We start from the raw sequence: 16,947 nt of genomic DNA, 5'->3' as shown, positions 1-16,947 counted from the left end.
GGGCTCCTTTCTCTGTTTATTCTTGACTCAGAAAGAGGGCAGTAGAGCAGGAGTCAATCAGTGATGAAGGGGCAGGCTATATGAACTGTCCAATCAGGTGGGACACTGCTGGCTGTGACTTCTGTCTGTTCTGGTGTCTCAGCATGATTTACCTGTTCTGAGTACAATAGTGGTAGCAAAATGCTTGCTGGATCTCATTTAGTACATTTGATGTCCTGTGGCCTGCTTGGCAAAGAACCTGAGAGATCCTGGAGCCATGGAATGGTGAAGTTGTGGATAGGCACCCAGAAATAGCGTGGATTGGGTGAAATCAGTTACAAGTGTTTAGGAGTAGTTCCGGTGTCTGGAGCCTCAGGTATTTAGTTAGCTTCAGCTCCTGAGTTCCTCCAGCTTTGGCCATGGTTCATTCACTATCCATTTTGCCTCTTGCTGTTGGCAAGTGTAATTTGAGGTCCCCAGAACCCTAGCTTCACTATGACAGCAGCAGACTCAAGTATCATCTTTGAAATTCACTGCTAGCCTGGTAAGTCCACCATCTAAGTCATTGGGTGGAGCTTGGGAAGACCCTGACTATGATGCTTTTGTAGTTTGTAGAGCAGTAATGATCTAGGTTTATGCTCTCTTTCCACAGAGTAGCAGATCTGGAATGTCCAGAGTTTATTAATGCATGCAATGCAGGGCCTCATAGCCACAATGGCTCAACTTAAACTTGGGCTTTTTTTGTATTTATAGTGATCTCCTAAATTTATAGTATGTTCTCCTATTTCCAACCTCATGACAGGTAGTGACAAAGGTCCTGAGAATTCAGAGATATGTAGTACTGTGCCTCAGCAGAGAAAGGCTTCCCAAACAACTGGTGAACTCCTGTGTATTATACAGATCAGTGCAAAATAATTTCTGATCATACTTAATTATTTAGGTGGCACGCCTGCTCACACACTAGGTTTGTGAGAACAGCCATAGAGTTTTGAAGTCTGAGAAAAATGAAGCAAAGATGAAAATGTTATCAAGGACAGGGTAAAAATTTGTGAAGGACAAATTCCAGAAAGGGCTACCTGTTAAATTCTCATCGAAAAATGCCAAAATTTACGCATTTGCATGGACATATACATGTGATATCCTTCCAAATGGAAAGGAATAGCGGTGTCACCTCTGAACTAAGAGCTGATTCAGTAGCTTGGTTGTTAATAGACAGTTTAAATATGAAAATTCTCTACAATGGAGTTATCTAAGTGGTGTAAATGAGACGCCCTAAATAGAAATTTAGCAGTGATATCGATAGTTAGGCATGAAGGGTTTTCTGCTTAGGATGGATAAGAGGAGTGTGGAAATGATGTGGAAGTGACTGACAGGATGCAGGCAGCAAATAGCAGAACATACAACAGAGAGCATCTTCACTGAAAGTCAGGTAGTTTTTAGAGTAAGTATGAAGTAAAGTTGGGTTCTGATTGCTTCATTGAGGTGATCAACACCAGCTCTGGCAACAAACAATCAGTATTCCACATCCCTGTCAACCCATAATTTTTGTGTTCCATACTTGAGATCTAATTTGATTATCTCTAATTATACCCCAGTGTCATGAAGCTGAAATTTTCAATTTTTTTGTACCAAGGATCAAACGCATGACCTATGCTTTCCAGGCAGGTGTTCATGCCACTGAGCTAAATACACAACTATGAAAATGTTTTCTGTGTTGTATGGACGATATCCACATTGTTTCTGGGAAAGTGTTGAATATTGTTGGAATTTTTCAGTATTGTATGGCTATAATTTTTTTAAAAACAAACCAAAGGTGTCTTATGCAGTCTCTTTTTAAGTTTCACTTTATCTGTTCGGTGTCTCAATCAGGGTTTGTCTATTTTAGACAGCTCTGTAACTTAGGCTAGCCCCAAATTCAAGGAAGAAATCCTTCACCAGCCTCCCAAGATTTGTTTCTTATATTTGAATTGAAAGTGATCACTTGGTGACAGTGAGGTATAATTTATAGCTTGGGCCTGGTTTCATTTTATATACATAATTTTAAAATACAGCTGTTTTCCACTAACACTTGAGTTATTATTTATATACCATATTTGATGTTATTTATGTTTTGTTCTATGAAACCAAATTCATGTTTCAAAATGCTGCTTAAGTATATTAAGAACAAAGTATTCATGGTCTAAATGAGATTCGAACAGACATCATCTGTAGTCTATCAAAGTGATTGCTGAGATTTTTTATTTAATTTTGAAATTGGTAAAATAGAACAAAAACAGGCAGCATAAGGCCAACTAAGATCACACAGTGAAATTGGTACACAACTTCACAACAGGTTACTGGGATAACAGTAATAGTAATCACAGTATATTTTGTTATCTTTGTCATAGTTGTTCTTTAATCACGTATATCAAAATGAGATGAAATACAGAACATTATAGAACTTATGAAAACAGAATATTCAATTGAGCAGTACCATTAATCAGAATGGAGTGAAACAATAATAAAAACATTTTCCTTCAAAGAGATAGTAGAATGAAGCCCCCTTATTTGCTATGGTCTAATTCCCAGCAGATGCTCAGATTTCTGGTTCCCATTTGCTAATGTGGGGTGACAGGAGAAGAGGGGTAGGGAAGTGGGATGTTTGATTCCAGGTGGTGCATCAGTAGTTTCACTATTGCTTAGTAGGGAGACAGGCTGGTTGTTTGGTTTCACAGAGCCCTAAGTTCCCACATAGAACAGACCTTAGGAGCTGCTGCTGGTTATCCCCCTGGAAGGGCTGCAGTTTTCCAGATTGCCACTGCTGACTGGGGAGGGGAGGTGCTTGCTTGGCTTCCCAGGCAATTGATGAGACATTTATCTGCCTCTGTGCTTTGTGGTTGCTGGTCCTGCTGGCTTCTCACTGTGAGCTCTGCGTTAGAGAAAGTGCACAGGGAATCTTGCCATGACTCAGCACAAGAATCAGTGCTCCAATTTGGCTGTTATATTAGCAGTGAGTTGCAATCTAGCATCAAATTTGCTGTCTTCAAAAATGTGTATAGACACAAAATTAATGACGAAGACATGGATTTAAATTTGAACAAATCAGTCTTCATTCAGCTGTTTTGTTTGGCTTTATTTGTTGAGTTTAGTTTTGTTTTATTGAGACAAGCTTTCTGTATGTATATCAGCTGGATTTGAACACCGTATTGAGCCTAGAATTGCCCTGACCTCACTGATGCCTTCCTTTCTCCCCTTTTGAGTGCTGGGATTATAGATATGCACCACCGCACTTTGCTTTTGATTCAGATTTGTAGGAAAGAATTTAAGATATCCCAAACCTGGGGTCTCAACCTTCCTTTGAGAAATATATGTATGATCCTTTAGGAGGTGGTGACCTTTGAGGATGTCGTTGTGAACTTCAGCAGTGAGGAGTGGAGTTTGCTGAGTCCATCCCAAAAGAACCTCTACAGAGATGTGATGGTCGAAACCTTTAGAAACATGGCTGCAATAGGTAAGGAAGAAATGTTTTTGGCACTCACGCTGTCAGAATATTGTTTGTTGCTCATTAGTGCTGTTTCGTTAAAAAGAATATGAAAATATTTTTAAAAATAGCTCAGACCTGGACACATTATATCATAAATCTAAACAAAATCTCTTAATTTGTATGCATTACTCAACTGAGTCCTGGTATTTCTATGTCTACAATTCAGGAGGACTTGGGGATATCCAGGAAGCTGAAAAAGAATGCAAAGTTTACTGGAGATACTTAAGGTAATTCACACTCACAAGGAGAGAAATGTTCCTGAGTAATTAGTGAGTCAGCAGAAAAATGACCACCAAAGAAATGAGGCACCATTCAATTTAATGTCAGTAATATTCTCCAAAGATGTATAAGCTAGTGTATATATGAGGGAATTAAATAATGAAAATGTATGACATTGCATATAGATGATTACAAAAGGCATACACTTTGAGTTATGACATTCTGCCTTCAGCTTTTCTACCCATATATACATGTGAATACAACACTTTCATTATCTAACAATTGCTAAGATTGCAATAGAATTTGAAATAAAACTGAGTGCTCATGTTTCCAAGCGATGCTCTAGACAATCGGTGATTCTGACTAATATTCTTAGTAGGCTGGTGGAATGTTAGTGCACTCATTTTGAATATCAGTATGCAGTTGTCTCTAGAAATCGATCCCCTCATACTTGTCCTGGATATTTTTAAAATCTCAAAATCTGCATAAAATACTGATACATGCTTACTCATATACAAAGCAGATCAAGTTATAACAGATAAGGCCTTGAAGCTTATATATTTTCACTGGATTTGTGGAGAAGGAAAATGTTAATAGACTCTCTGTGATTGTGCATTCTTGTATACTCAGCACACTAGGAATCAGATTTTGCAGAATGGCAATTTCAAATTCATACTTCACAGCTTAATGATCTATGAAAATCTCTTAAAATAGATTTTTAAAAAGATATAGATTTATGCTAATACCTGTTGTTCATTCCCAGCCCAGAATGGAAAAAATGTGTTATATAATGTCAAAAAATAAATAATATAATTTCATTTGCTATAAGAATTAGATGGGTCTTTCACCCATCAATTGAGTGAAATAGCTCAGCTATAAAAACTAAAAGGTCACTGGCTTTCTTTTAGATGAGAAACCAAAATACAAAATGTGGAAAGAAATGAAACAGAGTTGTTAGAGAAAAGTAAGACTGACCATATGGAAAAGGGAACTACAGGTTAAGGACAGAAGGAAGATTGTGATGGGGAAACATATGAGAATAATTTGCATGTGATACACATATGTACCCATGCCCAAAGTGAAGCTAAAGATTATGCATTTCAAAGTACCAACTTTTAAGATTTCCAAATGTGTACCAGTCTTTTGGGAATGGTTGTTTTCAACATATCTTATAAGGCCTTTCTGTTGCTTCATGTTCAGAATTTCTTAGCAAGCATTAAAAACAGAACTTGATATTAATGCACTTATTCAATGGAGACCAATTTCACTGTCAATTTTTCTTTTTTTAAATTTAATATAAGTAAAGATTAAATAAGATAAAATAAGTATAAATAATACTGCTTTCAAAGTGAAAAAACAGTAAGAAATTGCAAGATGATGATTACAAATGCTGATCATAGAAATAGTTATGAAATACAAAAGTGAAACATATGAAGTGGGGATTCAAATAGTGAGACTGCAAACAGTTTTGTTCAACTCTCCAAGAAAAGCTTAGTAATATGGTTATAAATCCTATATGTGATTTTTTCTTTCCAGAAATGACAAGCTAGGGAAATCTTATGAACATACTTGGAAGCAGTATAAAGAAGTATTCCTTTGTACTGCAGAAGGTAATGTGAATGTGAAAGAAACAGAAACACACCACGATGTTCAGATCCATGAAAAATATTGCAGTCGAGGGAAACCCTATGTATGCAAACAATGTGGGAAAGTTTTTAAAACACGTGCATATTGTAAGGTTCATGTAAGAATTCACACTGGAGAGAAATCCTATGTGTGTAAGCAATGTGGAAAAGGTTTCATGCAACCTGGAAATTGTAAGGAACATGAAAGAATTCACACTGGAGAGAAACCATATATGTGTCAGCAATGTGTAAAAGGATTCACCAAATCAAAACATTGTAAGCAACATGAAAGAATTCACACTAGAGAGAAACCCTATGTATGTAATCAATGTGGGGAAGCTTTTACCAGACATGAATGTTTTAAACAACATGAAAGAATTCACAGTGGAGATAAAACATATGTATGTAAACAATGTGGGAAAGCTTTTAACACACGTACAAATTGTAAGGTTCATGAAAGAATTCACACTGGAAAGAAACCCTATGTATGTAAGCAATGTGGGAAAGCTTTTAAAACACAGGGAGATTGTAAGAATCATGAAATTATTCACACTGGAGAGAAACCGTATGTATGTAAGCAATGTGGGAAAGCTTTTACCAGACCTGGACGTTGTAAGGGACATGAAAGAATTCACACTGGAGAGAAACCATATGTATGTAAGCAATGTGGGAAAGCTTTTAACACACGTGTAAATTGTAATGTTCATGAAAGAATTCACACTGAAGAGAAACCATATGTATGTAAGCAATGCGGGAAAGCTTTTAACACAAGGCGATACTGTAAGAAACATGAAAAAATTCACACTGGAGCGAAATCCTATGTATGTCAGCAATGTGGGAAAGCTTTTAACACACGTACAAATTGTAAGGTTCATGAAAGAATTCACACTGGAGAGAAACCATATGTGTGTAAGCAATGTGGGAAAGCTTTTAAAACACAGGGAGATTGTAAGAATCATGAAAGAATTCACACTGGAGAGAAACCGTATGTATGTAAGCAATGTGGGAAAGCTTTTACCAGACCTGGACATTGTAAGGAACATGAAAGAATTCACACTGGAGAGAAACCATATGTATGTAAGCAATGTGGGAAAGCTTTTAACACACGTGTAAATTGTAATGTTCATGAAATAATTCACACTGAAGAGAAACCATATGTATGTAAGCAATGTGGGAAAGCTTTTAACACAAGGGGATACTGTAAGAAACATGAAAGAATTCACACTGGAGAGAAACCCTATGTATGTAAGCAATGTGGGAAAGCTTTTAACACACGTACAAATTGTAAGGTTCATGAAAGAATTCACACTGGAGAGAAACCGTATGTATGTAAGCAATGTGGGAAAGCTTTTACCAGACCTGGACGTTGTAAGGAACATGAAAGAATTCACACTGGAGAGAAACCATATGTATGTAAGCAATGTGGGAAAGCTTTTAACACACGTGTAAATTGTAAGGTTCATGAAATAATTCACACTGAAGAGAAACCATATGTATGTAAGCAATGTGGGAAAGCTTTTAACACAAGGGGATCCTGTAAGAAACATGAAAGAATTCACACTGGAGAGAAACCCTATGTATGTAAGCAATGTGGGAAAGCTTTTAACACACATACAAATTGTAAGTTTCATGAAAGAATTCACACTGGAGAGAAACCATATGTGTGTAAGCAATGTGGGAAAGCTTTTAAAACACAGGGAGATTGTAAGAAACATGAAAGTTCACATTCAATATAAAACCAGTGTATATAGGCATCATGAGAATGGTTTTAGCACATGTACATATTGCATAATGCATGAAAATCTTCACACTGGGCAGAAAACTTACATATGTAAGGAATGTGGGAAAGGTTTCAGCAGAAATGCTCATTGTCCAATACATTATAAAATTTACATGGTTGAGAAACCCTGTGTGTATGTGAAGAATGTGGGAAAGCTTTCACCACACATGGATTTTGTAAAATACATCTATGACTTCACACTGTTGAGAAAGCCTATGTATATAACAATGTGGCAAAGCTTTTACTGCATATAGTCATTGCATAACACATGAAAGAATTCACACTGGGAAGAACCACTGGCTATCTAAGCAAGTGGAAACATTTTCAGCAGCCAGATTGTAAGTGAAATACATGAAAAAAAAACTCACACAAGAGATAAATCCTATGTGTTATGGGAATACTCTCCGCATACTTGATCATTGTTACATATCTGAAAGAGCTCACTAGGCAGAGATGATATGTGGATTAACAATGTGAGAAATATAGCAATGCATGTTTCTTGTTAAATACATAGAAAAAGCATCACTGTTCAGACAGTTTAGATCTAAGTTTACTTTAAAAATCCCAAGGAGACCTGAAGAAATAATCGATACAGAAGTTAGATGTCAATATTTCTTCACAAATATTCCAGAAATGACAATTCTGTGGTGCGGCTCTCCTTAGGTGCACATGTTGTATGGTTTTCAGTTAATCACTTGTACCTCTCTAAATTTATTAATCTAGATGTTCTTGTGCTTCAACATGGCATCTTGTAATTAAACATGCTAAACTGAAATGGGCTTTTCACTTTCAAGTATGGACAAGTGCCTCCATACTTAATATTTTGTCTTTAAAACTTAAATTTTGTATTTTCTGAATTGTAATGTTGTTTATTTAAAGAGAAAAAAGTGTAGAAATAATACAGAATTTCAGAAAAATAAACAATAAGAAATCACTAGTTGATTAGTATTATATTGTCATCTTAGAAGTAGTTGTTCAAGTTACAAATTTAAAGCATACAAAGTGATATTCAAATAATGACACTGTCACGGTTTACCTCAATGATCCACCAAAAAGTTATTAATATGCCAATCTGTCCTACACACTTTTTTTCTTAAAGAGGGTAAAATTAAACATAGCAAAAACAGAGCAAAACTGTTCATAAGGAAACAAGTTAAGGAAACACAGATTTCAAAGCAAGTCCACTGGAAATGTTCACTGTCTATCTTATTATTGTCTCTAGTTTTTTTCCAAATAGTTGTTCCCATCCTCACACACATTGAATATATACTGAATATTATAGAACTAATCAAATAATTACAGGATGATGCAAGCTTTTTTGATCTTCAAGACTGATTTTGGGGAAGTTGATAATGACTACCATAATGTGTCTCATGGTCTTTGTAGTAGCTGTCTTTATCTTTATGTATCCTGAAATGGAACATAAGAGACTAGACTAATATCACTCTGAACAGTGAATAATAGTATCCTGAGAAGGAGAAAGGTGAGGAATTGCCTAAAAAAAGAAGGCAGAGGACATAGTTAAAAGTGTATCAGGATTTAAAAGCTACAGTAGTCTTGTTGCTCTGTATAGTTTGGTTGTATTTTGTTCTGGTCTATCTACTCATATTAGATTTGAGGGCACAGAGAGATAACCCAAAAATATCAGGTTATACCATGGTAATTATCCTTAATTTCCTATTAACTAAAACTGAATCCCTATATTACTTACATTGTCTTCTATGACTGATCTTTGAAGCTGGATTGTTTCAATGTTATTTGGCCTTGACTGATTTTATTCACATTTGGTATGCTTGCTGATATCAAGTTCAAGAGCACAGGCAACTACTCTGAAGATGACAATGTGTAAAAGATATCCATTGGTGGGCTGGGGATTTAGCTCAGTGGCTTAAGGCACCTGCCTGGCAAGTGTGAGGCCATGATTTTGATCTCCAGAGCCAAAAAAATAAATAAATAAAAGATATCCATTCCAGGTTTGATTATTTTTTTAATTAAAGAGAAGAAAGGAAATAAAAAACAAAGCAATAAAAGGGTACAAGTAATACAGAATTTCAAGAAAAAATACAGAAAGAAATCACTAGTTAATAGGTTACATATTGTCATTGCTAGGGTTATTTCCAAAAGATGAAAATATTAACAAAAGATGAGAAATATAAAATAAAAAGTGGCCTTTATTCTGAGAACACAGAGAGAGATGCCCAGCACCCCCACTGCTGGCGTCCAGTGATCTCTCAGGCGCAAACGTGACGTGGGGGCCTGTAAATAGGCTCGGTTTGGGGTGGAAACTAAGGCGGGCATTAGGGATACACAGGTAGCCCATTGGTCCTAGGTTTGGCGCCATATGTAAATTTCCAGGGGCAGGAAGATGGCATCACAGGTAACTTCCTAGAGGAAGGGGAGATGGGGCTTCCTGCTTCCGGTTGTGGCTTTCCTGGCTACAGTGTCCTATCTGGGCCAAAACCCTTTCAGTCATCTTAGAAACAGTTGTCCAAATTATAAAATTCAGGCATATAAAGTGGACATTCATACAGTGAGATTGCAGAAAGTTCTGTTCAGTGATCCAACAAAAGCTCAGTAATATGATTTTCCATCCTACACACTCAAGCATCCAGTTATATCCCTTAGACCACCTTCCTTTCCTCTCCTTTTTACAATAACAGTTACACGTTTTGAGTTTTTTTACTCCCACAGTTCTTATTACATTTTTTGAAGAGAATACATCCTAACATGACTAAATAAAACAGAGACAGTTAGAACAGAAGGATGAGCATAATACATGATGCAAAAATAGAATATCAGATGATCAAAAATGGTTACCATTGTGCCTCTTGCTATTTTTAAAAAGAGTTACTATATCATCAGGTGTAATAGAATTGATCAAAACAGTACAGAACAAGACCAATAAAACCTACACTGGAAACCTGGCAAGACTTCAAAAGAAGATAATAGTCAAACTATAATGGGCATCATAATAAATCTTATTGTCTTCAAAGTGGTTGTCTATACCCTCAAACTTGATACTATCAAACAAAATACAATATAGTAAAATCAAACACAACAAGATGTGGAGAGCAATACTGGGGTCAAATCAGGTTAATAGGAAAACAAATAGTTACTATAATATATCCCGCTATTTTTAAATTTAGTTTTCCCTTAATTGAAAAAAATTAAAAAGTTTAATTTAAAAAAAGGGTGGAGATTGAGATAAAAGAGGATGTTGTAATAGAACAACACTGGTCAGAATGGAACAATTTAAGTATAATTGTGTTTCACTCCCAGATAATCTAACATAATAGTAGTCACCATAGTGCGTCATTCCTTGAATTATTTAAGTATAACTTCATATATGATAGCATCAAGCATATCAAGACAGTGTAAAGCCATTTAACAGAATGAAAGAATTGCACGGTATTTAGAACCAGTTAACAGAAAACGAACAATGGTTTCTATATTATCTCCTTGCCTATAAAAATTTTTCTTTATACTATCACATATAGTAACATATAGTAAGATACAACATGTTAAAACCAGTGGAAACATATAGTTTGTTAGAGAGGGACCATTCTTGCACCACTGAGATTGAGCCCAGTGTTGATCACGTTGGTCAACTTTGAATATGCTGGTGAGTTAACGTTGTAAACATTTAGCTGAACACTGTTGTTTATGTTTGGTAGGAATATTAGCCAACAGAGTGTTTTCATTTATATTATTTTTAAGACATTATTGTCTGGCTTCATTCTCAGGATAACTTTAACTTTGTCACTTAAAAGAAGTTGGTGGTGGGTTTTCCTTCAACTTGATCAAAGAATTGAAAAACAATCAGTATATATTCTTTATTATATACTGGATAAAATTCACCAGTGCACTTTTTGTATCCCAGCTTTGTTGTTGTTAGTAAGAAGCTGTGATTTTTACCCATTGCCTGTGCTCCTTATCGCTCTGTTCATCAGGCTATTTCCTTCTGATGCATGTGGTTTGGGGACATCACATATCCATTAAGGGTCACATCTCATTTTACTTATGGATGCTACAATTTATTTTGTATCTTCAAACTATCTCTATAATATATAATTTTGTGAGTAACTCCTTTCAGTTACTCAGATTTAATGCACATTCTTGAATGGTGTGGTTACTGCTGGAGGAAACTGGGCCTGGTGAGGGCCTGGTCTCTAATTTAAAGCTTCATACCCTGACCTGCCTGCAGTGTACCGATCTCCTGACCTGCTCCCTGTAAACACTTGTCCTGCTCCATAACTACGGTGAGTCCACATGTGGCAGTTCAGATCTGCACCTGGGTGGAAATCGTTCAGTCAAGTTGGGCTCTGTAACAGACTGACCTCATACAGAGCTCCCCTGAGTGAGAGAGGGGACCTCAGGCATGTAGGGAGGAGCTCTGGAACCATTCCAGCTCTATCCTGTGCAGCATACAGTGTGTGATGCTTTCCTGACAACTTACTGATGGATGAGGAGGACTGAACCAGGCCTTTTTTAGCCATGGTGTCCTACACCTCTGCCTGGACCATCTCTCTGACTTTAGATCTCCACATAGATCTGAGCAGACTCAGTCTTCCTCTACCAGGCTCTAACTCTATGCTGAGGTTTCAGGTGAAAAATCTGAGACCCTCAAATTAATCTTATATACATTTAACCTGGAAATTCCACTTCTAAGAGTCATTATAAAAATGAGATTGACAGACACCGTATTCTCTTCTTAATCAGTTAAGATGTGGACTGTTAGAAACCATGAATGTTCCACAGCACATCTGCTGAATTAAATATAAATTACAGCCACTGAAAATGCTGAAAGAAGGCCATGTCCTAGGCCATGTCCCTGATCTTTCCTGAGATTGAAGAGAGCTTGTGTCCTGGCTCTCCACCCAGTAGTGAAGAGACACAGGCCTGCACAGCAGGTGAGGATAGGGGAGAGGAGCTGGTCAATAGCAGACTTCTCGTCCTGGGAGGGATGCCTTTATGGTTGTTCCATTTTATTTTCCATTGCATTATTTATAGTGCTCCACTCAATATTACTTCTCTTCTGTTCAATTCACTTAAGAATAAATAGTTGGTATTTTCTTGAATAGGTGAGTGGATTTGGATGACTTAATATTTTTTATGTGTAATATAGGATAAGCATATAGAAGAACATTGAAGCATCACTTTATAGATATATAAAATAAGGAGTCTTTTTATTCAGAAAGGCAACACATCATTCATGACTAACTTTTAAATCCCCAACACATGAAGCCATGCAAATCCCGCTGTGGTGTGTGTCCTGCCCTCCCTACCTGAGAAGTCACTGTGCTCATCTGTGTCTGGTAGAGGACACCCAGAATCTTCTTCAGAGTCTCTTTTTCCAGCAGGGAGGACTTGAATCTTCCTGTTCTCAGGTCAAGAAGGGAGTGTGCAGCATGCAGAGGAGCCCAGCACCTCCTGAATTATACACACTTTCACCACTGCATCCATGCTGCAGCCCTGCAGGGCCAATAAGGCAGAGCCATGAGGGTGCACCAAATACTCTGCCACCTCAGCCCCAGGGGCCTCAACTCCTGGGTCCTGGCCTCAGCCTCCACCAGGCTCCAAGCTCTGCTATGGATTAGACATTCATAGTGGGCCAGACACACCATCAGTGCCTTGGGGAAAAGTCCATTTTCTACAGTGACCCTTCCATTCTGCAAATTGTGATCCTTTCCTTTCTAAATGAGGCTGAGGCATTGGAGACAAAACCCCACACATTGGCATTACTTTTTGTTTTTCTTTCTTTTCCTCCTCCTCCTACTCCACCTCCTCCTTGTATCTTCTTCTTCTTCTTCTTCTTCTTCTTCTTCTTCTTCTTCTTCTTCTTCTTCTTCTTCTTCTTCTTCCTCTTCCTCTTCATCTTTGTCTTCTTCTTGGTTTCTTTGGTGCTTCAAATACTTATTAAGAGGTGTGTTTTGCCAAAAAACTTTCCTTGTATTTTCACAACCCAGTTAACTGAAGTTTTTGCAGATTTCTGCTGCAGTTCACACCCTATGTGTTTGAACACTCAGAGTCCATTCTGCAGCTTAGTAGAATGAGTGAAGCAAAGCAGAAACTGAACTTGAGGATGTTACTGTCAAACAGTAATAGCATCCAGTCTCCTCCAGGAATGTTTGGCCAAACAGAATCTGATGCACTGATATGAAAAACCTAGGTTAGTAAATCACAGTGAGAGAAAGGTCAGCGGTGGGTGGGGGCTAGCAGGACAGACCAGGGGTATGGATGGGTCCAATACTGAGCAGAAAGCTGGAACTAGACAGATGTACAGATATAGATTGTGCCAGTTGACAATGTGCTTACTTGTGACTCAACTGAACATGTGGAATCTAATGAAATCTTAACTTAAAATTAAATAATCTTAGAATTTAATGTTTCAGAGAACTATAGACTTAAGAGTAGAAATGAAAACTGAGAGAAATAGAAGAGGCAAAGTGAAGGTGAAATGAAGGGCTGGTACTTTGCAAGACTTGAGCCCTAAGTGGAGCTGAGGACACCTGCCGTGGAGCCAGTGACAGACCCGCCTTGGAATTCCACCAGACCGGGTATCTGACCTTGATTTTCAGGTTGATCCCAGAGCTGGTGAGGTCATTGGAGGTGAGGCTGGCACAAGATCTATAAGGAGACCTTGAACTCAGTCTGGTACCAGACCTGCCTTAGAAAAATCCCCAACTGTCCTTGCTCCTTGCAAGCCCCATAGCCTCCCAGGGCCGGTGAGGGACAGCTCTGTGCACTAATGCACCCAAGGAAACCTTCCTATTTTGCCTCACTCCACTCACTTCTGCATGACTCTGTGTTGCAGGAGGCCCCTGACAGTCTTTTTCCCTCTAAAGTGTCCCATGTTCTCCTCAGAAACCAACAGACCCAGGCCAATTCCTTCTCACTGTAGTTCTCATTTTCAGTGAGCTAGGCTTGGCCCAACTCAATCATATTTGGTTGGGCTGGTTGTCCCACCTTCCTCAGCAGCATCTGCCAGGAGCCAAGAAGGGAAACTCTGATCCTGAGGAGGACAGTTGTAAGCAGCACTGCAGGTCTGGCCTCCCTCCCAAACTGCCCTCCCAGTGTATCCTGTGCACTAACCAAAATCAGCCCTCACTTGCTGACAGAGTTCCCTGGAGAGTGCTGTGACCACCTGTCCTCCACTCTTCATGAAGCCTGAAATGCATTTCCCTTTACCACCCTTGTGGCATATTGCCTCTATGGAAAGAGGGTGGAGTCTGCAGTGTTACTTTAATCATGGGGGCTCAAGAGGGTGCTGCTCTATAACTATCTGAAAAGTGAGTGGATAGTGGGAGTGCTTTCTGCCTGTCTTTCCTCCAACTTCAGTTCATATATGGATGCATCACTCCATTCTGTGTGCCTTCATGAGTCTTCCCTTCCCCTCCCCTATTTTATGTCCATGTGTACAGAGGCCATGAATTAGGGACACTCACAGTAAGGTGGGTAGTACCTGGTCACTTCTCCAGGGTGACTGTGTGGCCTTCATAATATGGAAGCACAAGAGACCAGCATTTGCATCTGCTCTGGTCATTGCATCATGGTCAGTGCCTGGTACATTGATGATTTAAGGCACCCATCAGCTCCCTCCATGATGTCTGTGTGGAACTAGGTCATCTGGCATCACCCAGAGATTCTTGCTCTGGATACCATGGAAGCATATGGAATACTGCCCACTGTCCTTCAGAGTGAAGACAACAGCTCCACCCAAGTGATGGATCCTTGGCAAGAGGCAAAGCTTTCCCATGGGAAAGGAAAAACCACAATGAATCCAAGGTCCCCGGTCTGAGCATACCTAGTTTTAGACCCCACTCCTCCTTCCTACTTCCCTTGTCAACTTAGACATGACACCATGCCTCTCAGTTCCTTTCCAGTGTGTCCCCCGGAACTATGGCATCTGCTTCCTAGGGACATCATCAGAGGTGAGAGATGACACTTTTAAACCTTGTGGGCTGGTGTCATGTGTACACAGTATACAGAATTAGAGGTCACTTCCATGAAGGGGTGGAAGGGAGGTGAACACAGTGCACACAGGCCTGGTTCCTGCTGTATGGTGGTGGAGATTACACTCACCTCCTGGACATGTTTCCCTGGTGGCATCATGAGGGGGCAGAAGTTCATTAGATCAGCCATCATTATGTTCCCTAAGCATCTCAATTTCTTCTATGTATTGGTGTTGTGGCCTCAAGTCAGGACTTCACACAGGCTAAGCAAGCACTATGGATGCAGATGCACCCTCAAAATCTATCAGCACTGTGCCTACCTTCACACCTGTGTGAGTCACCACACCCATGGCAAGGGTGCTCAACTGATTACAGCTCACCTTCTGATGGCCACCTCCTGAGTAGCTCATTCCTTGAGCGTGGTTTGTTCTGGTTTGTATTACCCAGGCTGAAACTGAGCCCAGGTCCTCAGGCATGGTAGGCAAGTGCTCTGTCTTGAGCTCTCTCCCCAATTTCTTACTTGTTCTTAATAACACAACATGGCAGATGTAATGGGATGTGATTATCAAGGTTCACCCATAAAATGACTGTGACCAACTTCCTGCTCTCTCCCTCCTCTGTTCTTCCTTCCTTCCTCTCTGTTTCATTCTGTCTTCCTCTCTAAATCTCTGACTATCTCTGGATTCTCCTTGAGGAGAGACTGACTCTTTGCAGAGAAAAAGTTTAACAGACAGAGGTGACCTCAGACCTCCATACTAACTGAGTTACTTCCTGTTAGCAAGAGAGAGAGAGCCTGAGAACAGATTCTGCCACAGCAGTGTTTCCACTGAGACTGCAGCGTGGTCAGGAGAAACTATGGTGGATCCTGCAGCAGCACCTCCTGTATTCCTGACCCAGAGAACCTGAGAGAACTGAAGTTTACATGTTGTACCTAAGTTTGCAGCCATGCAATCATCAGTGGTCACTGGTGCACTATAGCAGATGTGAGGTTCTGCCACCACCCCTGTCCCTCGCCAACTCCGCCCCTCCCTTATTCTCACCAGGCCTTCTGTTCTCCCTTCTCATCTCTTTCTTGACTAAAAAAAATTGACTTTGAATCTCTAAATGGTTGGTCCTCTATTCTGCCATACAGACTCAACTCTGTACAGCATTAGGGCCTGCATGTCTCAGGTTTAGGCATCAGTTCCATCTCAGTGAGGCTGTTCAGATGCCCCCATGTAGTGACCTTGACCTCGGTGTGCCCTTGCTTTATTGGGATATAGCTCTGGGTCTTCTCTTCCACTACATTCTGCAGTGATTTGTCCCTCTCCTCCAGCCTTCCAGCTTCTGGGTGGCCAGTGACATATTGTCCTGTTCTGTGTTGGTGCCAGCCTAGTTCAGCCCAGGAATAAGGTGAGAATTTGAGGCATGTAGATTGAATGAATCATATCACTTTTCCTTTGAGCTAACCAGTGGGTGCCCGTGCAATCACTGTGTGTTCGTGTGTGTGTGTGTGTGTGTGTGTGTGTGTGTGCATTTGTGTGTATATCCCTTGGGATGCTGCTTGAAATCAGTCCCATGTGTTTAGGCTCAGGTCCCAAGAGCCTGGGGGCTGCTTTTCTAATGCCTATGGGAGTGGGATGGGTCTTGTGCTAAGAGGTTTTTCTCTTTTGGACTTCTCCCCCATCCTCTTTACTCTCCTATGTCCTGTGCCTTGGGCCTGGCATTGTCACTCTCTGGGCACTGGTTCTGAAATGTCCATTGGGAATGGAATAACACACATAGTCCTTTACTGTAGAGATTCTAGCATGCTTGTGTGTGAGACACTAGAGGGACACATGGGGTTCTCTTCACCTGGGCACTGTCCCTATCTACACATGCCTGTAATTT

General features: G+C 39.6%; 1 protein-coding gene across 1 annotated transcript; it reads left to right on the top strand.

Moving 5' to 3' along the window:
• Positions 1 to 5,888: 5,888 nt before the first annotated feature.
• LOC134475047 (zinc finger protein 709-like) lies at positions 5,889 to 7,058 on the top strand (the record flags this gene model as incomplete). Its single annotated transcript, XM_063244413.1, has 1 exon — positions 5,889 to 7,058. A coding segment is annotated over one exon (1,170 nt), but the record flags the coding sequence as incomplete, so codon positions are not given.
• Between the last annotated feature and the right edge of the window lie 9,889 nt (positions 7,059 to 16,947).

Source organism: Cavia porcellus, unplaced genomic scaffold (genome assembly GCF_034190915.1).
Source record: "Cavia porcellus strain 051 isolate PalLab524CR breed Dunkin Hartley unplaced genomic scaffold, mCavPor4.1 scaffold_50, whole genome shotgun sequence".
Lineage (NCBI taxonomy): Eukaryota > Metazoa > Chordata > Mammalia > Rodentia > Caviidae > Cavia > Cavia porcellus.
This window is presented reverse-complemented; position numbering and strand designations above follow the sequence as displayed.